The 24,265-nt window shown below is 60.0% G+C and overlaps 1 protein-coding gene across 9 annotated transcripts in view; it reads right to left on the bottom strand.

The window, feature by feature from the left end:
* KDM2B (lysine demethylase 2B) overlaps positions 1–24,265 on the bottom strand; it is a 102,477-nt gene that overhangs the window by 59,622 nt on the left and 18,590 nt on the right. For 6 of the 9 annotated variants that reach the window (XM_036014584.1, XM_036014585.1, XM_036014586.1 and 3 more), the window contains exons 5-9: positions 19,737–19,915; positions 19,431–19,537; positions 8,907–9,000; positions 7,688–7,841; positions 1,132–1,247 (exon numbers count right to left, since the gene is read on the bottom strand). In XM_036014584.1, the coding sequence (XP_035870477.1) occupies positions 1,132–1,247; positions 7,688–7,841; positions 8,907–9,000; positions 19,431–19,537; positions 19,737–19,915 (650 nt within the window). Of the gene's footprint in view, positions 1–1,131; positions 1,248–7,687; positions 7,842–8,906; positions 9,001–10,338; positions 10,506–11,651; positions 11,740–12,348; positions 12,682–19,430; positions 19,538–19,736; positions 19,916–24,265 lie in introns of those variants that run through there. The other 3 variants (XM_036014588.1, XM_036014589.1, XM_036014590.1) reach the window with 3 other exon arrangements.

The raw sequence follows: 24,265 nt of genomic DNA, 5'->3' as shown, positions 1-24,265 counted from the left end.
CGGAGTGACGCTCAGACACCCGCCACACCACGGAGGACGCCTGGAGTCACCACGCCGAGTGGGGGAAACCAGACACGCAAGGCCACGTGACATGATCCCATGTCTGAGAAACGTCCGGAACAGGCGAATCCACACAGACAGAAAGCAGATTACTGATGGGCGGGGGGAGGGGGGCAAGGAGTGACTGCCAATGGGGACGGGGTTTCTTCTGGGGGGATGGGCACCCTGGGTCTAGACAGAGGTCGCGGCCGCACGACACTGTGAATGCCGCCCAACGCCACCGAACTGTGCACTTTAAATGGTAAAATTCGTGGTATGTGAGTTCTCTCCAGAAAAAAGGAAGAGCACCATCTGAATAACTGTAAGAAAAAAAAGAAGAAAGGGGCCTTTTTGGCCCCGGTTTCCCACCCACCCTCTGGCCTGTGTCAAATGCCTGGGGACAGTTGGTCAAGCCCCAGCGCAGCAAAGAGGGCGGCAAGTTCCAAGGAGCCAGCGCTTTTCAGGGGACACTCGCGGAGCAGAGCTGGGGACACCCCTCAAGTCCTGGCTGGGGGTGAGGGTGAGGGGACCTCATGCCTGCAAAACCATTACCATCGCTATCAAGGGGAGAGCTAGGGGCACCCCCCGTGGGCACCAAGACGGAGCTCAGAGGCAGCCCCTGTGGGGTCCACAGACGCCGGCTTCCTCCGTCTGCACGTCACACCTGAGGTCCCCCGGGAACTCACGGCCAAGACCGACCTTTCTCCCAAGGCCCGGCCCCCTGCAAACCACAGCAACGACCACGACGAAATTCCCCCAGCTCCCTCCAACCCCCTCTCCGCGTGAGGAAGGGGAAGAGCCGGGTTGCCTGACCAAGTCGCGGTGCTTTCTCAAAAGACACTTCCTCTTTGGCAAGGGGGTTTTGGCTGCCACGAGCCCGGAGAGGGGCAGAAAACTCCCGGGGCTCAGGGAGGGGCTCCCTCCGGTCATCACCCCGAGCCCCGAAAAGCCAGGCCCGAGGCCCGGCCTGAGGCAGGGAGCGGGAGGAAGGGGGCACCGTGGAGGACCTCAGAGCGACTTGTCCGCACACCCGGACCTCAGCAGAGCCCAGGGGCCGGGCACGCCCACCCGGAGAGGAGGAAGCCGACTTACCCGCGTCCTGTCCTCGATCTCGTAGATCCGCAGCTGCATGGGCACGTTGAAGCTGTGCAGGATGTTTCCGCCGAACACCAGCGAGTCCACCGGAGTGTAGACCGCATGGATCCAGCCTGGGGTGGGGCGGGAGGGACCAGGTCAGCCGCCGGCCCCACCCCACCCGTGGCCGTGCAGGAGTGGGCTGGAGGCCCGGGAGAGCACGCAGGGCCAGGGCGGAGGATGCTGGGGGACACCTGACGCAGAAGCCGAGGCTCTGGCCGGCTGGACGGCGGCAGGCAGTGACGCGCACTAGCTCAGGCCGGGTGGTGGGCGGCGGCCGGCCAGCCCCCACCTGTCGAGGACCGTGATGACAAAGGCGTCCTTGTGTTGTTGCAGACCTGGCTGCGGCAGCCGACGGAGAAGGCAGGCCCTGGCCCCTCCCGTGCTGGCCAGAGAGAGCTGGAAAAGCCTCCCTCAGGCTGCTCGGATGTCCTTGAGCCTTTTCCTGGACATCCCAGGGACTGCCAGTCTCACGAGTGGTCACACAAAGGATTGCCGGAGGCCGCAACTAAGAAATGACATCTTACGCCCTGGCTGGCAAAGCTCAGTGGATTGAACACGAGCTGTGAACCAAAGTGTCGCAGGTTCGATTCCCAGTCAGGGCACATGCCTGGGTTGCAGGCCACAGCCCCCAGCAACCGCACATTGATGTTTCTCTCTCTCTTTCTGTCTTTTTCCCTCCCTTCCCTCTCTAAAAATAAATAAATAAAATCTTTAAAAAAAAAGAAGAAGTGACGTCTTGCCAGGACCACGGGACCCAGCCTCTCTTCTCTGCCCGGTTCCACCTTCTGCTGCCAAAACCCTCCAAGGCCCGTTTTCAGGCGTCTCCTTAGCCACATGGCACCTGCACCCCCACACCAGCTCTGCCCTACAGACCTGCAGCTTCGTAACAGGCTGGGGCACCCTGGGGCTGTTTCACCCCCCGGAGCACGGAGCACGCAGCCCCAAGTCTGGCCCAGTAAACGTAGTAATCAGGTGCTTCTAGGGGCCAGATACTGGCCTAAGGGCAGCCCAGGGCTTACCTCGTTTAATCTTACAAAATTCCGAAAAAGTGTATATTAGAGTCACCCCCCAATTTACAGAGGAGGAACATAAGGTGGAGAAAAATAAAGTCACGTATCAGGACTAGATGCCAGAGATCTAGGGATCCCCACTCGGTCCCTAAAAGCCAGGGGCAAAGCAGGCTGCCTCATTCATTCCCTTCAGCGACTCCGGGGCTGGCCGGGATTCAAGAGCTCACTGCACCGGCGTGCAGCTCCTGGCGACCGTAAGGGACCGCGCAGAGCGAGGCAACAGGGAGTATCATGATCCACTCGCATGCACAGACGCTGACACCGAGGCTGAGAGAAGCTAGGTCACTCGCTGAGCGAAGTCCCAGCCGGTAAGTGACAGCAGCTCCGTTTTCAGCCGCCACGCTGCACCGTGACCGCGTCACGGGCCTCGCACGGCCCGCGGGTCCCTGGAGGCAGGCCTGCAAACGCGCCGGGGGAGAACGCAGAGGGGAACGGGGCAGAAAGAACAGAGGCGGAGACGGAGGAGGAGCAGAGCGGCTGGGGGACAGTCAGGGGCAGGCCAGGATGCCGCGCCAGGCGCCACGGTCCCCTCTCCTCCCACCCACCGAGCTGTCCCAGCCTCTTCCCGCCCGGGAGCTGACACGCGCCAGCCGGAGTCACAGGCGGCCACAGGCCGTCACGGCTGCTGGGGCAACGCTGCCAGTGGGAAAGAGCTCAGAGGCCGCGAGGCCACTGCTGGCACGTGGGCCCCGGCCCTCCCCTGCTTGGGGTCGGAGGGCAGAAGGAGAGCACCGGCCAGGAGCCCAGGAATGAAGGCTTTTACGTAACTGGCCGTGCTGCGCAAGGCAGAGGAGCGGCTCCGCACGCCCTAGGGGTGCCCTTGCAGAGTCGCCAGGGCCTCCGTCCGCACCCCTTTTACCCCCCCTGTGCGGATACCTTTAGAGTCTGTTTCCTGTCTGCTTTAGCCTCTCTGCCTCAGCTGGGTAGCACCCGATTTCTCTCAACATTTTTATGTTTCTGCCAGGAGTGCTATTATTATTGCTGTTGTTACTGCCCTCTGTGGTATTTCAGTGACATTTTCTACACCGGGACCCGGGGCCGTGGGGTCTCTGTGGATGCATGTGGCAGGGCGAAGCCTGCCCAGGGACGAGGATTCCCGGCTCCCGTTCCCACGCACCTCAGGTGCCCACTCACCTCCCTACGGAAAGGCCGGGTCGGGACTCGTAAGTCCGAAACTGTCCCCAGCACCGACTCACCCTACCACCTGCGGCACCTGACCTTCCCCCTCGCGGCCACCACCTGCCAGGTACGCAACTCGGCGAATGAGAACTCATCCCACACGAGCACCTGCCGCCGCCATCCCCGTGGCCCCACCCACCGCAGGGCTTTGGAAGGCACAGTGCCTCATGAAGCGCACCGACCAGCCCCCGCCTCTTCCTTCCCTCCCGGCAGGTGGAAACGCAGACACACCTGACGTACGCCTCCACTCACCTGACGTGTGAGCATGGAGGGCAGCAGGAGAGAGGTGCTGTTGTGAGGAGGGAAACAGGAGCCTGCACCCCCAGGAACACGCCCACCAGGGGGCTCTAAAAGCTGCTCCTGGCTTTCCTCCCCGCCCCCAAGTCTGGGCTTAAAGGGTGGGCCAGGCAGCCTCCCCTGGATTAGAGCGAGTCGCTGCCAAGGCCCTCTCCCCGGCCCCCCCCCCACGTCTGCTTCATTACTTAAATGATTCCCTCCGGAAGGGCCGGCGAGGGGAAATGACATTGTTCCTAAGCCCCATCCGTACCCACCCTCCCGATGGCATCTCGCTGGCCGCCCCCCAGGGAGCAGGGGAGAGCAGGTGTCCCGAGCTGGGGACAGGGCTGGGCCGACTGGCCTCCGCCTCCCGCTCCCAGGCCAGAACCGCCGACAACACAAAGGTAATAACAACAGAGGCTATTCAGGCCAAGCGGCGAGGGACAGATCCAGTGGTGGAAGGAACACGGGCGACCCACAGAACCCACTGGCAGGCACTCTCTGGGACCAGAGAGGGCGGAGAAGGACGGCAGGGGCCTGTGGAGCCGTGCCCACAAATCCGATGCTCAGACTTCGGAATCCAGCGTCCAACCCACCGCCCCGACATTTGTCTATCTTTGCGGCGGCTGCGGGAGTGAAACCCAAGGTCACGGAATGCAGGGGAGTGGGGGGGCCTCTCCCCACGCTGTGCCAGGCCCGAGTCTGCCGTGAGGAAGCAGGGAGAGCCTCTCGCCTCTCTGGGAGCTGGGAGCTGGCAGTGGGGCCCCGGACGGTCAGGCCACAGGCTGCCTCGGGGCCCAGGGCTGTGCTGGGTTGGACCCACCACTGTGACAAAAAAAAAAAAAAGGGAAAATGCAAATTCTGAATTGCTCCCTTCCCGAGAAAAATGAGAAGGTGGGCCCGCCTGGCCCCAGCGGGCTGGAACTGAGCAGCGGCCCGGTGTCCACAGCCCCGCCGCCCTCTGCCTCACTGCCACGGTGGCCCTTCCCTGTACCCATTTTACAGCTGGAACGTCTGAGGCCAATAAGTAGTGACCGGTCACAGTGTTGTAGACTGGCCGGAGTCTGAGGAACGCCGGGAGCTGCCATGAATTTGGGGTCCCGGGTGTACAGTAAAGGTGGGTAACACCTTCAGGACAGCCCACGTCACTGACCTCAGAGGCCCCCTATGCTGAGCGCCCCACCCTCCTGGCAGCCACCTGGCTGGGCGTGAGCCCCGAACAGAAGGAATCTGTCTCGCAGCCTCCTCCCCAGCACCTTCCAGGCTGCCAAGCGGACCCTCAAGAAAGTCTGCAAAACGGACAAGCCCTTCTCCGGAAGCCGTACAACAGAGCAAAGGGACACCTCCAACCTGCCGGCTCCCAGGCGAACAGGGAGCCAGGTGGGCCCTGGAGCCGCGCACACCTGGGCTCCCGCCCTGCCCTGTCACTGATTAACTGCGCGACCTTGGGCCGGTTTGTTCACCTCTCTGGGCCTCGGGAACCTTCTTTATTACCGGGGGGAGACGGGGGTGGTTTTTCTTAACGTGCCTGCAGAGAAGACAGAAATATACAATATTTGCTGCTCGGTAACACCGGGTATTATTAGTGTTAGCTCCAGTTCACCTGGGCAGGCGCAGCCGGGCTTTGGGGGGGAGGCCAAGCCTGGGAGTGAAGACGGGGTCAAGTTTCATCAACTCGTCGCCGTCGACGTGAAAGTGCCGTCCTTCATCCCGAGGGCGCACTGCCCACGTGTTGGGTGTCACAACGGTCTTCCTCTCATGAAGCACCGGCACACGTGGATTCCGTGTTTTGTGTGTGTGTGTGTGTTTTAAATGTCCACCTTTAGCAACCTTGTATTCATCAGCTCCCAGCCTTTTTTCTTTTTCAGTTTCCTTGGTCCATGAACTCAATGCCTGGGAACCCCGTGCGCCCCCTGCCTCCGAGATGGTGACACATTCCAACGGTCCCTTTTTGACCTCCCCCAAATCCTGATAAAAAGTCCTGCGTCTCACTGAGGACCCTCACTGAGGAGCAGAAGGCTTTGCCTGCTCACGGCAGGTAAAGTCCACGTCCTGCCTTCCCGTCCCCCCGCCACCCCACGCTGTGGCTCCCTAGACCTCTTCCAACGTGCCGAAGTCACAGCACCAACCTGCTCCCACCCCCGACTTGGGGGAAGCGACGTGCCACCTCCCAGCTCCAAGTAAGGCCCTGAGAGAAGAAGGCCTGTCTCCCCAGGGACACGAAGAGGCCTGAGCTCAGGGGACAGGACTGGGAAGGACTCGGAGGGTCTCGGGGTTCAGCCCCACCCTGCCCCCATTGTAGAGATGGGATAGTTGAGGTGCGGAGAGGAAACAACAGCCCAGGGGAGAGTCAGCAAGGCCCAGAGCGTGTCAGAGTTCTTTGAATGCGCAGGGCCCATCCTCCCACGCCTGCGGCGTGGCTGCGTCACACCGGAGAAGGACACCACCTCCTTCCCGACGCTCCACGCCACGTCCCCTTGGGTTCACACCACAGACACTGCCCACCGGTCCAGCCCTTCCCGTCCTAAGCAAGGGGCCCTTTCCTCCCTGAGCCACACAGGCCCGAGGATGGGCCTGGGGCCAGGATAACAAGGTCACCTACTAAGCTCCACCTCCTCGAATCCCCAATTTCCCTAATAGGGAAGTCTCCACCTTCCGTCCAACGTTCTGGAAGAGCCCAGGTGTGCAGACCCCATCGCCATAGTGGGAACTGCTGCCACCTCCATCCCCACCTCACCCGACACCACACACTGGTGCCTGGTGTCCAGACCCAAGGCCAGCTCCCAGTCCAGGTCCCAGCAACTTAAGTGTCACCCAGCTTCTCCAGCCAACGGATCTCAGTGGCCTCCTATCATAAGGTCCAATCACCTACTCAGTGGCAAATGCCCTGCGGTCCCCTTGGCCCAATCATATATACCTTCTACTTGTATACCTCCAGAGATGGGGAGTTCACTACCTAGCAGAACTCATTCCAGTACCATTTGGTTATACCTCTCCATCCAGGAGACAATCCTTCCATTGGCTGACTGCATTACCATATATACCTTTGCTTCCCCGGGTAAAAACCGCCCAATTCCTCCTTCAGATTCATCTCATGGGATGTGGTATCCAGAATCCTCTCTCTCTAGGTCAGCTTACCCTCCAAAGTATAATCCGGAGAACACAACCTCCTAGGTCCTCCCTCATCCTGGGTAGAATGCTCCCATTAATGCAAGCCTAAGACGGCACTTGCTCCCTGGCTGCCAGGTCACCTGTCACGTCCACAGTGACCCGGCTGGTACCTGGCCAGAGGTGCTCAGCCCATCTCCAAACAGCTGTAGGACTCCACTCACGCAGTCCCATTCTACAGAGAGGCACACCAAGCCACAGACAGGCAAAGTCCCTCCCGGGAAGTCACAGCTAGTAAACAGCAGAGCCGGAGTTGGCACTGAGGCCACACGGCCTGCCTCCAGGGCCGGCCCTCTTAATCACCGCCCTCCGCTGTCACGGTGCAGTTAATTTTGGCTCTGGCGTGGGGAGTCCCAGCGCGAGAGCTGCCACCGATGCCAATTCCGTTTCCTCGTGTTCCGAGAGAAGGAGGCTGCCCCTCTGGGTCCTTCCCGGGCCACCCAGGCTTGGGGGCACCCCAGCAAACCCTCAGGCCCCCAGGGACTGCCCAGAGAGTCCGCAGGGTAAACCCGCCCCCCCCATGCCCCACAGGACCAGGCTGGCGCCCAGAGATCTCCACGCGGGGAGCGCTGGGGAGGCATCCAAACTTCCCCAGAGGGAGAGCCCCGGGCGTCCTCCCTGGAGAGAATCCCGGCCCGCGGGCTGAGAGACGCGGGTTGGACGGGCGAGGGAAGAGGGGCTGCTTCTCCCCACAGCCAGGAGCCGCCCCTCTCAGGGACTACCCGCGGCCAGGAGGCCCAGAGAAACCAGGTTGCTGGGCCTGAAGGCACAGGGACACAGGGACTCGCGAGCCGGCCGCCAGCCCCGCTGGAACCTACCGGAAGGGATGAAGAACGTGTAGCCCTGTTTCAGCTCGATTCTCTGGCAGCGCTCCACGCGGTCTCCCAGGAAGATGTCACTCTGCTTGCCCGACAGCACCCACTCCTCGTACAGCGCCAAGTTGTGCAGGGTTGGCGGGATCAGCCAGAAGATCTTGGGAGGAGAGGAAGGCAGTCAGCTGAAGACGCAGGCCGAGCCTGTGACGGCTCCAGGCTCCGCCAGGGCCAAGGAGACAGCCCCACCTGCCTGCGAGGGAGGAGGATGGGCTGGCGGGGGGGGGGGGGGGCACCCTGGGGATCCCTCCGGGGCTTCTGGGGTGGCAGGGAGGGCTGGGCCGCCCTTCGGGGATGCCCATAACACGCCTCTGGGGAACCTCTGCTCCCCGTGAGACGCCAGGCGGGGAAGACTTCCTGGACTCAGTGGAACATTCTTTCTCCAGGGCCACGGGCTTGTCGGGGAGGTGGTGGGGGCAGGAGAGGAAGGGCAACTTCCAAAGTCGTAGGATAAAACGAAGTCGAAAAATAAGCCCAGCTCAGGCTCACTCCAGAGAAGGAGGACCAACAACATCTGGAACCAAGAGGGACGACTTCCTAGCCAGAATTCCTTCCAGCAAGTTTGATTAAAACAGGCACACACGCAGGCACGGACGCGCGGGGCGGCACACAGGTATTCCCGGGGCGGGGGGGGGGGCGCCCACGTCCCTGCAGCGATGCCCACGTCCCCATGTGACATTCACAGGAGCAAACACAGCAGGAGCATCCTGAATGCCCCCCCTCCCCCCCCACGTCCTTTCTCTGAGTGACGTCGGTCCCTGATGTAACATGTTCTTGGAGGCAGGTGATGCTGGCAACTAGAGTTTTCAGTGAAATGGTCTCAGGCTGCACCGGAACGGTAGCGGAGGGAAATGAACGCTGGGGGTGCTTGGGAGCCGAATCTGGAGTTTCAACCTGGCCTCGGGTGCTCAGAGCCCCAGACTGGGTGAGTAAGTGTGCACGGGTGACCCGCTGTGACACAAAGGAGGTGACCTTGAGCTTTCCCCTCCAGAAGAAGGCAAGCGTGAAGAGGTGGCCCCGGGAAGACCCAGAGGCCCCGACAGCACTCACAGAGCAGGGGCTGGCTGGAGGAAGGGGGCGGAAGGGAGCCTAAAAGCAAGTGAGCCCCACCACACACAGGCAGCCGGAGACACACGCAGAGTTGAAGGGGCTGACCCCGACTCACCTTCCCACCCCGGAAAACATGGTACCAGACAGACGTGCCGCCGAAGTCGATGTGGAAGTCAGTGAAACAACCCTTCACGCTCATCAGACAGTACCTGCAGCACAGGAGTGGGGGGATGGGGGGAGCAGAGAAACAATTCAACGCCCGAACCGCGGGAGGGAAGAAGACGGCCCCGGAGACGGCGGACCTGCTGCCCTTTTATAAGCGCTGACACTGGGGAATTTTCCTTTCTCTTTTTTTAAACTCACCCAGAACCGGAGTTCCCCACGGGGGAAGCCCCTGTGATCAGGTGACCACCGATCTCATGCACTGGCCACCTCCCCCCCGCAGGGCCGGGGGAGGCACTTGTGTTTTCAGGTTCCCACGAGAGAGCTGGCAGCCCAAAGGTCACCCGGGTCAGCCCTCCCAGGCTTCTACCCTTGCCTCGCCCACGCTCCGACGCCAGGAAGGTCTTCCTTTCGGCCCCTGTGAGGCTCCCACACCTACAGCTCTCCCAAGCCGCCGGCCCCCGGCGCGGCAGCCGGGCCCCAGGAACCTGCCTAGTTTGCCAGTTCCCAGCCCCCATTCATCCTCCCAGTCATTCAGTAATCATAATTCTTGAGAGCCACCCAGCGCTCCAGCCCAGACCTAGGCTGGGCACTGAGGGAAACGCAACAGCCCCCCCCCCCCCCCAGCCCACAAGGATGAAACCGTCCTGGAGCACTGCACAGGAAAAGTGCAATGGCAAGACCAGTGGCCCGTGGCCGTGAAGTAAGCAAAGCGGCTAGAAGGTCAGGGGTGCCAGCCACGACAGACCACACCGCCTGCGATTCCACGGATATGAAATGTCCCACGTAGGCAAGTCGACGGAGACAGAGTAGGTGAGTGGTGGCCAGAGGCCAGGGGTGACTCCCGAGTGTACAGGGTCCCATGTAGGGTGATAAAAAAAATGTTCCCAAATTGATTGTGGTTGCCCAACTCCACAAACCTAACTAAAAACCACTGAATCGGACACTTTGAATGGATAGATGGCATGTGAATTATGTCTCCACAAAGCGGCTTTTAATCAAAGTAAAGGGATGAAGAGAAGACCCTGGGGGTGGGGGGTGGACAGGTGGGGGGAGGGAGAGGCTGGGCTTTAGAGGCTGGGGCAGGGGGAGCAGGGCATTCCGGGGAAGGGAAGAATGGTCCGCAGCCCCCTCCTGAGCCCTTCCTCACTGGAACTCATCAGGGTCCCCCCTGTTCCCTGAACGCGCTGCCCTCCTAGAGGGAGGCAGGACTGGAGGGGGAGGGAGAACGGAGCAGGCTTCCAAGTCCGAGGAGTGGCAGGGTCCCCCCTCCCACCTGTCCCTCCCCACAAGAGCTGCTGGAGGCACAGATGGGGCAGTCTCCCTGGGGCTCCTACCTCTTGGCAGCTCCAGAGCTCCCCCTCCCCCAGGCTTAGCCCACTGACCTCTTTTCCCGGGAGCACTTTTCTTTTCCACGGTTTGGGGAAGAGGGGAGGAAGGGGGCAAGGCGGGCAGGGAGGAGCCAGCAGCTGAGCGGCGGGGAGATAATAAAAGGGAGGGGCGGGGCTGGGCGGGCTAGGAGGCGGGAGGGCTGAAAGTGCCCCCTCCTTCTGGGGCTGCCTTTTGCACCTCACATTCAGGTGGACCCGGGTGCGCTTGGCAATATGCAGGCAGCGAGCGGCGTCCCTCCTCAGGATAGGCTGGAAGGAGCCTTAGGCATGTGTCTGCAGGAGGCTGACAAATCAGAAGGCCTTCCCGCACATCAGAGCCCCGCTGCCTAGCAACCCCATCGGAGGGGTGTAGTGGACAGCGCAGGACGCAGCCCTGTCACGGAGACAGGCGCGGGCTGCGGGGCTGGCGCTGGGGCTGTTCAAGTCCCGGTTCCGGACTCCGGCTCCACACCGGCTCGCTTCTGCCCAGCCCCCGGCCATGTCCCCATGCTGAAGGCGGGGGTGATCCCCTTTCCCCCTGAGAAACTGGGGTGGGAGGGCAGCTGAAGCCCTAACTGCCCCCCACCACCCCACCACCACCCCAAGGACCACACAGGCCTCTTTTCTCTAAGCACCACTTCAAAATATTAGTCCTCTTTCCCCCCCCTAAAACCACCTCTTCCTCTCCGTTTTTTTTCTTTTCTTTTTTTAATCTAACCTTGGTTTCCACCCCCTCCAAGCCTCAGCAGAGCACGGTCTAAGGAAAACAATGTGTTTGCGGAGCAAGAGACACGCTTCCTTCAGTCTGCAGCCGAGTGCCCACCCAGGTGCCCACCTAGGGCAGGAGAAGACGGGCAGTGCTTGGGCTCCAGGCCCCAGGCCTGCCTGGCCAAACTGCCCCCGGCCCCAGCCTCCCCAGCACGTGTGGAAAACGGAATCGCAGGGGGCCGCAGCTGCTGCGAGCGGGGAAAGTTCTCCAAGTTGAGCTCGCGTCTCATCTGCCCTCCCGGCCACCCTCCAGCATCTTCTGAGGGCCCTGGGAGCTTGGGGGCACCACTTCTAGAGCGGCCTGTCCTGGAGTGGCCCCTCCTCCCACGCCCCCTTATTTCCTGGCCACCAGGCCTGAACCGCCCCCTCCCTCCCCTCCCGCCCGCACTTGCATGCATCAGGGCAGCCAGGGTTGCTGCGACAGGGCGGCTTTTGTCCCTGGCGCCTGTGGCCGCCACCCCCGCCTGCCCCCACCCCCCGCAGCCCTGCCCCACGCTTATTCCGGGCCCCCCCCCCCACTCCTGCTCTCGCCCGCTCTGGCGTGACGTCTTTGCACTGACCTCTACAGCTTCCTCTTCCAAAGCACACCGCAGTCACATGGGCACCCCGGCTCGGTGCCACGGAGGCTAAGCTCTCCCTGCCGCTGGCTGGCCGGCCGGCCAGCCTGGCTTCCGCCTTGGCCGCCCCCTGCCTGGAAAGCCGCGCCCCTCGTCACCCCCCGCCCAGCCTCCTAGCTTCTGTGTCAGAGGGCACCCTGAGTTGGGGGCTAAAAATCAGGAGCCCCCAGAGCCAAGCCTCTAAAGGGTTCCCGCCTCCCAGGGCTGGCTGGGGAGGAGCTTGGCGGAGGGGACGCTGCACCTGCAAGCACCAACTTTGGGGTGCAGCCCGGGGTCTGGGCAGGCGGGGAGGCGGAGCAGCCCCACCCCGCCCATTTCCCTCCAACTTCGTGAAAGTCCCCTGGCAGCCCAGGAAGCATCCCCCTTGGGCGAAGGGCTGGCGCGGAAACCTGGAAAGCTCGCACTGGGTGACGGGGCTGGAGGCGCCGACGCGCGCACACCCCGCACTTACACTCAGAGCCTGGAGACACAAAGAGCTGCTTCGCGATGCCACGGTGCAGCCCGCGGGCGGGAGGCCACCCCCACCCCGCCCGGCGCGCCCTGAAGGAGCCGCAGGACGCTGAGGCAGCCCCTGGCCGGCCCAGGGGAGAAAAAAACGCAGCGACAACCGCCCGGCCCCGCCCGGCGCGCCCGCGGTTACCCTCGGCGGCGGCGGCGCGGCACCCGGGCGTCCCCTTCGGTGCTGGAGGCTCGACGCGCGCCCGGCCCTGGCGACCAGAGCCGAGCCCCGTCCACGGCGCTGCCAGGCACCCGGCCGAGGACCCGGGAGCTCCCGCGAGCTTCCTTCCTTCCTCGGGAAGCCGGGCGCAGGCTGCGCTCATCCCCGCGCTGAAACTGAACACCGGCGCGGCGCGGCGGCCGCCAGGGAGGCGGAGGGAGGCCGCGGCGGCGACAGGGCAGCGCGGGCCAGCGCCAGGGGACGCAGCCGCCTCCCACGGCCGTCTCCTCGGCCCCGTCCTACAGGGATCCCCGCAGCCCTGTTTTCAGGGGGCGCGCACTCCTGCCGCTGGAGGGGCCGACCCAACAAAGCCACTTTCCTTAAATGGGCCCGGGTGGGCACGGCTAGAGAAGTGACCGGTGCTAGGGGCGTCAGGTGCAGGGCAAGGCAACCCAGAGACCAGAGACGGGGCTCTGGCCCGACGACAGACAAAGCTGTACGAAGACAGACGAGCCATATGAGCTCAGACAACGTACTTCCCCTCTCCGAGCCATTTCCTCGTCCTAACGGCCGAGGGGTGACCTGAAGTTCACCTCTGCGCTCCAAGATGCTTTCTCGCCGCCCTTCCTCCTGCCGCCGCCGTGGCAGCTCTAGAACCCTACAGCACAGACGCATTCTGGGAATTCACTGAGCTCCGGACACACGTTAACACCTACCTGACACCTGCATATTTCGATTATTTCACACAATTTTCACAACAGCCCCACGAAGTCATTCTCAGGACCAGCCTCGTTTTACAGGTGGGGAAGCTGAGGCTCCGAGGCAGTGCCCGGCCCGGCCACTACCCTGGTCTGCGGTGGTGCACACCGAACAGCCCGGCTGGGAGTTCCTCGGTCCCCCCGCCCCCACGTCTACCTGGCAACTGACTTCCAACCCCCCCAGAAGCAGCTCTGCAGTTGCAGCCAGACCTCGCCGGGGACTTCCTGCTGAGGGAGCCCGTCCAGATCACCTCAGAAGTCCCACCCTCCACGGCCCGCTCCCCGGGGCCCCAGCCCTCCTCCCATCCGGTCCCCACACCCTTCCCCCCCAAAAAAAACGTTACAAGGGGACAGGAGACCTGTGGCGCATAAACCACGACAGGGGTAGAAGAAACCCAGCTTCTCCGGTCTTTGACCAAACCCCGTCCACTGGGGCTACCCACCAGTATTAATGGTCGAGTGCTAATTAAGCCACCAAGATCAAGTATCGAGTCCAACGGGCAAGCGCTAATATTAGCTATTTACATGCATGATGTCCTTTCACCTTTAAGACAGCCCTAGGACCCCCCTTTTAGGGAGGCAGACACTGAAGCCATTTCTGAGGTGGTGCGCACCTCCCGCCAGGGCACTGCTCCCTGGTGGCGGCCGAGGGGTGGCCGGCCAAGGGGTCAGGCAGAGCTCCTTGGACTGGGGGGATTTTCCATCCTATCCATCCTATCTATGTTTTGCCTTTTTGAGAGAAAAAGTAATAATTACAAGAACTATCCCCCACCCTGGGTTTGAGCAGTCATTCATGGGTGTCCTTGAGCGAGGGCCTTGCCCCCCACCCAACGGAGGTGGAGTTCAAGGAATTGTCCACACGGGAGAATTATGACCAGGCACGCCCCAGCTCCCGGATGGCAGGGGCCAGTGTCGAATTCATCTGTGTGAGTGGCGCACCCGGCAGCGGGCCTGGGGTTCATTATTCTAATCAGCGGTGTGACACTGGACTCAGCCTTTCCCGCCTCTGCCACTCGGCAAGCGTCTGGGGCCTCCAGCCGCCGGCCCTCCTGAGTCAGACCAGGCCCTGCACGTGTCTGGTTTGGGCCAGTACGGTTTGCTTCAGAAAACCAAACCAAACTTTCTGAAAGCCTGGCTCTCCACTTAATCCACAAGCCACATCAGCCCCTCCAGGATTACACTCAGTTGCTACACCCTGGACCTGCAGGAAAGCTCCATGAACTTCCGTTTTCTCATCTGTAGATTGGCAGCCGTCACACCTGCTTCCAGCCCTGCTACATGTGCGCTAAGTGTCTAACTCACAGCACCTGGGTGGTGCGTACATGGCGGCTCAGAAAAGGCCGGTTTTCTTTGTTCCTTTTAAAGGTAAAGAGGTAGAGAGGAAAAGCCAGAAATCCAGAGGCCTGGGGTCTGGGGCACAGCCCCCAGGTCCCCCCCACCCTGTCCCATGTGAGCTGAGCAGCCTCCCCAGGCCAGTCGGCCTCCCCGCCCGATCTACCACACAGGGACTTTCGTTTACAAGGCCGGCACACGTGGCTGAGAAGAGAAGCTGGGCGTGGGGTGCAGAGACAGATAAAAGCCCAGCGCAAATGTGAGCGGGGAGAGACCGAAAAGCGGAGGATGGCCCTGGCTGGGCAGCTCAGCTGGTTAGAGCATCACCCACATCTGACAGATGCGGGTTTGATCCCCGGGCAGGACACATACAAGAATCCACTGAACAACGATTAAAATAAAAAAATAATAAAACTTTTAAAAAAATCAACCAATGAATGCATCAGTAAGTGGAACAACAAATTGATGTGTTGTTCTCTCTCTCTCTCTCTCTCTCTCTCAAACCGATACAAAGAAGACAGAGCAGAGGAAGTAGGCTGGGTCCTGTGTGACCACCTGAGGCCACCGGGTCTAGCATCTTGTCGCATCCACTGTAGGCTATGACTTCCCCAAGGTCTTGGGGGCGGGGCGGGGGCAGGCATTACAGCCCCCGCACTTCACAGAAGGGAAGCCGGAGTCTCTAAGAGAAGATGCAAGACTTGCTGCGGCCCCCAGCATGACAGAGGAGCCCCGGGAGCTGGCCTGTCCCGTGCCTGTTTTTATCCTGTTTCGGTTTTGCGTCCCCACATTTCCCCAGTTCTTCCTGTCGCCCCGAGAAACTGCACGGCGGGAAAATGCTGCCAACGCTCAACGATGTGGGGGCCAACACGCTTTTGGCGAGATCCCCCTTCTGTTGGATTTCTGAGCTCTTTCCATCCACAGCCAGCAAACCTCGTGTCTGCCAGCCCTGTGTGCTGCAGGGCCGGGGAGGAAGGGACTTGCTCATTTCCTTCTGGAACGCGTTACAATACCCAACGGTCCGCAGTGGAAAATGCACGCCCGTGTCATACACCTAGGGCGGCAATTTCCAACGGGTGTGACCCAAGCGATCAATACCTGACTGTTTTAGTGGGGGGAGGGGGGGCGCTGGCCTCTGTTCCCTCAGATCGTGAAGTAGCATAATGACCACAGCCAACACCGTGATAGCCACCCAGTGTGAACGAGTCGAAATCACACCTATTTTTTCATCAGATCAGCAAAAAGTATATGTTTTGGTGCACCGCAGAATTTTAGTAGTTAGTTCACGTGTGCCTTGAGATGAAAAAGGTTGAATATCGCCGACCTGGGAGACGGTGGAGCCTTTAGAACAGGCCCACGAATTCTTTAACACCCCTCCCTCCCGGGGGCAGAGCCCGATTCCCCACCCCAGGAGTTCGGGCCAGAGGCAGTGACTCACTTTTAATTAATAGAATGTGGCTGAAGTGAACGGTATGCAACTTCCAAAATTAGGCCTCGCGAGGTACTCTGGCTCCCTTTGTGCTCTCTCGGACCCCAGGCTCTGGCGGACCAGCTGCCATGGCATGGGGACACTCAAGCGTCCCTGGGGAGAGACCCACGGGGCCGGGAGCTGAGGCCTCCTGCCCGCAGCCGTGGGGCGGGTCCTCCTGCCCCAGGCGAGCCTTCAGAGGACAGCGGCCCCAGCCTGTCTGGACAGGAGCTCCTGAGAGCTCAGAACCGGAGCCGCACTGCTGAGCCGCCTACGGAATCCTGACCTACACAGACTACGAGACAACGCTTGCTGTTGTTAAGTTGCGAAGATTTTTTTTTTAAGTTGTGAATTTTGAGGAGTAATGTGTTGTGCAGCGACAAAGAGCTAATACAGGGTTACTCCCAAATAAATGATCACTGTGGATGTGATCCTAAGGAATTTGCCTAGACGACTCTACACAGCAAAGAGTATTTTTTAAAATTCTGTAGGTAGAGCGGAAGGCAACCGCAGAAACGGACAGTACAACTGATACTCATTCAGTCCACCTGGTCGTCTTCCTTCCCTTTTATGCTTCTTCACAACATGTGTCCCCCAAATTATATTATTCACTTGTTTGCTTGCCTGTCTCTTCTCCCCGCCAGACCATAAGGACCATGAGAACAAGCAGTCCACCAACTGCTTAAAATAGTGTCTTGTACATAACACTCAATAAATGCAACAATAGACCTGGCTGGCGTAGCTCAGTGGATTGAGCGCGGGCTGCGAACCAAAGCATCGCAGGTTCGATTCCCAGCCAGGGCACATGCCAGGGTTGCAGGCCACGATCCCCAGCAACTGCACATTGATGTTTCTCTCTCTCTCTCTCTCTTTCTCCCTCCCTTCCCTCTCTAAAAATAAATAAATAAAATCTTTTCAAAAGTGCCTAACCCCTCAGGACTGAGCAGCACAGCTCTGGAGACGGCAGTGCCGGTTTGTGACGCTCCGTCTCCCCTCCCGCAAGCCCTCGATTCGGGTGGCCGGCCGGCTGTCTCCAGTCTCCAGGCACCTCCAGCATGAAAACTCTGTGGTTTCCAAAACAGTGCCGTTTTAATTAAATTCCACAGAACCATGCTGCGGTCCTGGGGGCCTTCGTCGCCGCCGGATTTTACCTGGCTTATTAACGGAAACCAGCATTCTTTCCAGCCGAACGAGCGGGCTAGCTAGTTCCACGGTGACGATGTTCCTTCTAACAAGGTTCAAATCCTCTAACAAGTTGGCACAGCCACTGGCGGAGCTTAGCAATCTGTCTGGCACACAATCCCACCGCTATGTCCAAGACAGGTGGTCCCAGAAAACGGTGAGCCCTTTTTTGGGGGTAATTAGACAGGATTCTCAAGGTATTAACAGAGCTCACTATGTGAGAGGAATCTTTCAATGAAGTGAAATTCTTCCCTAAGTATCTAAGGGAGTCAAGGTAGACATCAGTTCCCTGAAATGTATGTCACCCACTGCTGTCTATTATTTCCTCTTCCCACACGTCTGGTCTGCCCTCCGCCCTCCTCTCCCTGGCCCATCTTCACCCTCATCTGACACTGCAGTGGTTCCTCCTGCTGCCCCACCCCCCTCTCCCTCAGCTCACACAGCAGCCGGGAAACGTGCGGGATGCAACTCCGAGCCCATCCCTCTCTGCTGCTTCTGATCTCGGCAGGTTCCCACTGCTCTTAGGAGAAATACAGGCCCCTCGCTATGGTGCACCAGCCCTGTTCCCCCTGGCGCCCCACCCCCGCCCACCGTGTACCCACTGGCCCTTCCCTGATCCCCAGCCTCACTTGCCACCCTTCCACAGGTTGTCGCCCGCCCTACCCTGCCACCCGGGCTCTCTGCATAGCCAGGAAAAGTCTTCCTGGGCCTCAGCTCCTAAGGAGCCCCTTTCCCTTTAGAGCTCAGCTCAGGGATGCCTGCCCGCCTGCCCCACCCCCTCCCGGAGGATCTCCCGATACAGTCTCCCGTGGCACAGTGGGTCTCCGCCTGTGGCCCATCTCAGCTGCTAGGGTCCCTTTGTTCCTCTGGTTATTAGATGCATGTCTGTCCCCAGAGAGACTGTAAGCTCCATCAGGGCAGGGAGCTCATCCAGGTTCCTCCCGGCTGCATTCCCAGTGCCCAGCACCAACTCGATGTTCAGCACGCTGAATGAACGAATGCATCAATCAATCAATCAATCATCATCCAATCAACGAGAACCGGGGTCTGCCTCTAACTCATCCCTGAGTCCTGCAGGCCTTCCTCCAGCTCCACCCTCATGATTCCCTCCAGGCCCTTGGCACGTCCCTCCCTCCGTCCCCGCCCACCTCCCCTTCCATCTCCTTTAAAGCCCGGGTTCAATGTCTCCTCCGAGAGCATTTCCCGGTGCCACCAGCCGAAAAGGACTCCTCCCGGGAATGTTTGCCTCTGCTGGGGGGAGAGGCACACCTCAGCCCTCGTCTTCGAGAGGAGAAAAACACCTGGGAAGTCATTAAAGAGAGAGAGAGCGAGAGCTTGAAAGCAAAGCCTGGCGAAGCCCAGCACCAGCACCCGGCCTCCCTGACAAAGCCCGGCGCCGAGTCCGCATTCAGCAGGCACCCAATGAAGTGCCGCCCCAATGAGACGTTCGCAGCCTCTGTGAACTCCTGGGGGCACTCCTGGCGGCAGGGCAGAGGGGCGCTAATGGACTCAGGCCACCAGAGCCGACTCTTCTGGGAAGCCCAGGGCGGCCGTCCTGCTGGGACAGGACAGCCAGCCTCTCCTTCCCGTCCTGGAAACGGAAACACCAACGGCCCCCAAGATAGTGAAGGCCTCAGGGTGACTTCCTCCTCCTCCCAAGGGGCCGTCACACAAATTCTCGAGCCCGTGTTGAGCAACCGGACGGTCTCATGACTTGCTCGGCACGGCGTGTGTCTCGAGGTGTATGCGGTGACATCCCTGCTAGTGGGTGTGGCGCCGGCCCAGCCCAGTGCCAACCTCCTGCTTACAGCCACGTCTCAGGACGTCTGGCGGGGGGGCAGCCCCGGGCTGGACTGGGGAAAGGCTTTCCTGGAGGAGTGGCCCCTGGGCCCAGCAGCAAGAAGAAAAGAAACACCACAACCCACCCTATCCCTCCACAAAAGCAGTGTCCACAGTGGGTGGGCCTCCCTGAGTTGAGAAAGGCTGGACAAGTACGTGTGAACACACACATGTGAGTGCACACACGCATGCAAACACACACGTGTGCAGTCAGATGCGCATGCACAGAGACCATTGCCATTACTCTTCCTCCTCCTCGGGCCACACGCCCCTGGGGACAGCTGGCAGGGAGGCCAAAGGACCGTCCGGAAGGAGGCTGCAGCCCCCGATGAGAACGCAGGACCCCTGAGTTCCGGGGAAGCGAGATGCCCACCACCCACACTGAGGGCCCGTCTCTGCCCGTCTCTGCCGTGCTCTGGCCTCCGAGGGGGCTCACTTCCAGCCCCCACCCCTTCCCAGCCCCCCCGGCTGCCAGCGGGCCGTCTTACTTCTTCACTTTCGGGTACTTCATCTCCGCAATGGCGTTTGTGGCTTCCATCTGCTTCTCCTTCAAGTGCTGGGGCCACATGTTGTCCACCCAGTCCACCAGGTCTACCTGGAAGCCAGACCCCCATCAGCACCTCCTGGCCTCAGCCGCCCTGGAACTGGGCTCCCACGGCGCCTCCCCCCATCGTCCTGTTCCCGCCATCCCTTCCCCCCACCCTCCCGCCAGCCGGCCGCAGCAGGGCGGGCAGGGCGAGGCCTGGAGGTGGCGGGTATCCCAAGGGAGCCCGCGCGCACGGCCAGGGGCCTACCACAGTGGGCCGCTTGACCAAGTGCTCCAGCTTGGTGTGGCTGAACTCCAGGCTGATCACGTTGTACAGCTTCTCCCGCTGAGCCTCCGGCGTCTCGTAGTAGCGCACGAACTGGGACATGCTCATCTCCATGCCCTTCTGCGTGTTCACGTCCATCACGTCCACCAGCCGCCGGCTGCCTGGGGGCGGGACGCACACGCCAGGTAACTCCCTCCACACCCTACCTGGGAGCCCCCATAAACAAAACCTCCTCCCGCTCTCCTCCTCCTAAGGACACCCCACACACGTCGCCCTTAACGCCACGCCCACGCTATTACCGCGTCTGTCACTCTCCTTACCCAATCTCTCCGACCCACCTGCTTCCTCCACCATCCAGCCCACGCCACAATCACCGCTGCTCTCCAAGGTGACCCCCACAGCTTTGCAAGGGTCTCCACGCTCCACCTCCTCCCCACCCTCCCAGCTGCTGCTGGCGTGAGCTGTCTAGGACAGGGACCTGACCGTGGGCTCTCCTCTCTCTGCTCGAACCGTCCCTGGCTCCCCACTGCCCGTCAGAGAATCCTTTGCAAGGCACTCAAGGCCTTTCTGTTTATTGGCAGCAGGAGGAAAAGACTTATCTCTAAGACAATTAGTTGTCTAGCAGGCCCCTCCCTCGTCTGGGAGGCCAGGAAAGGTACGAGACTGCTCCGAACAGCCTCAGCTTCACCCTGCTCTTCTCTCACCGGCCGGCCGTGAGGACTAACCCCGGCGGAGAGTACAGGGGCCCTCGGCACTGCGTCTGGCACATAAACGAACGTGTCCCTCCGTAACTCCCTGGTGCGAATCGCAATCCCTAAATAGGTTTCTTTTTTATTTAAGATCTTATTTATTTATATATACATTTTAGAGAGATGGGAAGGGAGGAAGAAAGAGAGGCAGAGAAACATTGATGTGGGAGAGAAACATCAATGGATCGCCTCTCTCATGTGACCCCAAACTGGGGACCTGGCTCACAACCCAGGCATGTGCCCTGACTGGGAATCGAACGTGTGACCTTTCAGTTTGCAGGCCAGCGCTCAATCCACTGAGCCACACCAGCCAGGGCCCTAAGTACATTTCTTTGTCTTTCTTCCCTCCTCCTCTGCAGCTGTCCTGAGGGCAGGAGGCTTATGTCTTGTTCACTCCTTCACCCCATGTATCTAGGTAACTTGGCGCATAGTAGGAGCTCAGTAGATATTTATGAACCAAACAAATGATGAATGTTGGCTGTTCCGCACAGCATGTGACACACGACTTCTCAGACGCATGATTGAACCACAGAGAGCAAGTGCCCCAGCCCCCACCTCTGCGGCGAGCCCCCCAACAGAGGAGGACAGGCTCGGAACTAAGGGGCGGGGCCTTTGCCGCAAGCCCTGGAGCACCACGGACCGCAGACCCTCGAGGAAGACGTGACCCTTTCGGGGCCTCTGCTTCCCCATCTGTGAATGGGAATCACGAGGGCTCCGGAGCTCCAGCAAAGTGGGCGTGCTGTGGGCAGGCGGGGGGTGGGGGAGACGGCAGGCAGGAAGCAGACGGCCAGGTCCTCGGGGCCTCCGGGCCTCGGAGCCTCGGGGCCTGGTCCCTCCTGTCTGTCGGGCGCCTTCTGGTAAGAACCCCACTCCTCATCAGCTCAAGGACAAGGACACAGCAAGCCAGAGGAGAAAAAGAAAAGCGGGCAAGAACCAGAAGCAGGTGGGCAGCACCCCCCCTCAAAGCCAGCCAAGAATCACGCATGAACAGAGCGCCAAACGGGCCGGGCCCGCCACCCACTTCTATGTGGGCCACGCTAAGGATGGCGTTTACACTTTTACGCGGTGGAGGAGGAAGTTAAAAGCACAATAACGTTTTGCGGGGTGAAAAATCACATGATGTTCCAATCTCTGGGTCCAGATACAACGCTTCTTGGGGCACACGGCCCCGCTCCCTGGTTCCCACGTCCCTGGACGCTTCCAGGCTTCAGCTGCGGAGCTGAGTGATTGATGGAGACTGGAGGGCGGGCAGAGCCTGAGATATTTGCTCTCTGGCTCTGGGGAAAGTCTGCAGACCCTTGAACCGGACGAAACCCTCGTGGAGGTTGCACACCGATGCTCCCTGTCCGTGCACAGCGGCAAACACAGCTCTGTGCGCCCAGCCGGCCCCCTGACGGGCCCACGGTCAATATTTGCTGAATAAACACATTGTGCCTTTCACCTGGTTGGAAGTGAGTTATAACAGAACGCCTTTAACGCAGGGAGTTACTGTCGTTTGCATTCAGTGTCTGGTTTTCCCAGCCACCCCAGGAGCCAAGGAGGACCGTCCCTGTTTTACTAATGAGGAAACCAAGGTCTGGAGACAGATGTGATTCGCTCAAGACAGCCCCAGAACATTCTCTTTCTGCCAATTAGAACAGTCAATCCTTCCTGGGCGCGGCAGCCCAGGCAAGCTCTCTACACAGAATAAGTTAATTGTAGTAACAGTTCGGTGAGGTGGGACATCTCTTATACCCATTTGATGGAAAAGAAACTGAGGCTTGGACCACTCGCTTGCCCCAAAATACCCAGGTAGTGTGAGCAGCGGAGGTGGAACTTGAAGCCCATTCTATCTGATGCCAGGGCTCAAGTGCTCACCCCCACCCCCACCTCGTCCCAGGCAATGCTGAATCCCAATCATGCACTGAGGTTGAAAAATGATCCCCCCAGGATCCCCCCCACCGGGGATCCTGGGAAAGCTGGGAGAAGTGCTTGGTTGCTGCTCTGGGAGTGCAGATCCACCAGGGGGCATCCCTGAACTTTGCTGGGAATTCTGGTGCGCTCCTGGCCCTGCTGGCTCCTTACCAGGGCTCCTGGAACAGGTGGGCTCTGCTCAGCCCTTCTGGAAAGCCCACCTGGCAGGGAGCCTGCTGTCAGAGCCTGGGGCGGGGGGGGGGCAGCACAGGCCTCCAGGCCCCCAAACCCTCACCCCTCTGGCAGCCTCCAACACCTCCTCTCCTCCCCTCCCCTCCCCTCCCTACCCTCACTCAAGGTCAAGCCTGTGAGGTCTCCTGTGGGAGGGGGTTTGCTGGCAGGTAGGTGATGGGAATCACAGCCTTCAAGGTTCCTGCAAGTCAGCATGGAAGGCTGAGCACTCAGCCGCCCCTGACCAACACCATGCAGTGATTAAGCAAAGACTTCGTGGGTTCAAACCCCAGCCGGGCCTCTCGGCTCCTCTAAGAATTCTTCTTCCCCTCAGGAACGTGGCTGCAGAAATGGCAGCCAGCCTGTGGGGCTGTCCTGGGACGGGAACAAGCTCACGCAGGTGAAATGCTTCTCAGAAGAACAGCGTAGGCCCATGGGCAGGCACCGCGTGCAGCCAAGTCCGTCTCTCATTACAGGTGGACAGGTGGACAGGTGGACAAAGGGAGGCACCTCATCCTCTGCCAGCCGGTCCCGATGGACTGACCACTACAGACCCTAAAGCAGTCGAGACGTCTATGGCTAAGGGGCTTTGATGGGGGGGGGGGGGGGGCGCGTCGAAAATGTTCTCAAATTCACGGCTGGTGGTCACACACAAATCTGTGGACAGACCCCAAACCATCCCACTGTCCACTTTAAATAGGTGAAGTGCATGGAATGTAAATTATCCCAGCAAGCTGTTGTTAAAAGAAGCTCAGACACCGAATGACCCAAGTTGGTTTTACTAAAAGTATGTCTTTCCTTTCACAAGTCTCCCATCAATTAAAGAAAAACATTAAAAATGTAAATTATTCGGCCACGAGAAGACACGCAGTGCCCACCCACGCGATGACAGGGACGAGCCTCAAAAACATGATGCTCAGTGAGAAGAGACATGCAAGTGGTCACATGGCGTGACAACGCCATTGGTACGGAATGTCAGGAACAGGTGAATCCGTGGAGACGGAAAGTGGCCGAGCGGTTGTCAGGGGCTGGGGGCAGAGAAATGGGGAGTGACCGCTGCTGGGTCCAAGTCCCCTTTGGAACAGGCAGAAGTGACGGTTGCACAACACGTGAAGGTATTAGACGCCAGTGCATTGTACACTTTAAAAACGGTAAGTTTTTTTAACCTGGCTGGCATAGCTCAGTGGATTGAGCGCAGGCTGCGAACCAAAGTGTCGCAGGTTCGATTCCCAGTCAGGGCACATGCCTGGGTTGCAGGCCATGACCCCCAGCAACCGCACATTGATGTTTCTCTCTCTCTCTCTCTATCTCCCTCCCTTCCCTCTCTAAAAATAAATAAATAAAATCTTTTAAAAAATGGTAAGTTTTATATTGTGTCAGTTTCACTTCAATACATTCTTTCTTTAAAAACGTCACGCAGGACACGATTTTAAATCTCAGATGCTCTCTCCACTCTGGCGAGAACAAGCCCTCCTTTGCTTCCGACCTCGCTCTCCCTCCTTTCACCCAACGGCCTCTCTCGTCGGAGGGTCCTCCTCGGGGCTCAGGCACTCGGCACACGGAGGATCGTTCATCTCCACAGACTGGCCACAGGGCTCTTCCCTCCCCCTGCCAGGCACCTGTGTGGGCTCAGCAAGG

Source organism: Phyllostomus discolor, chromosome 13 (assembly GCF_004126475.2).
Source record: "Phyllostomus discolor isolate MPI-MPIP mPhyDis1 chromosome 13, mPhyDis1.pri.v3, whole genome shotgun sequence".
Classification (NCBI taxonomy): domain Eukaryota; kingdom Metazoa; phylum Chordata; class Mammalia; order Chiroptera; family Phyllostomidae; genus Phyllostomus; species Phyllostomus discolor.
The sequence above is the reverse complement of the archived record's forward strand: the minus strand, read 5'-3'. Positions and strand labels throughout refer to the sequence as shown.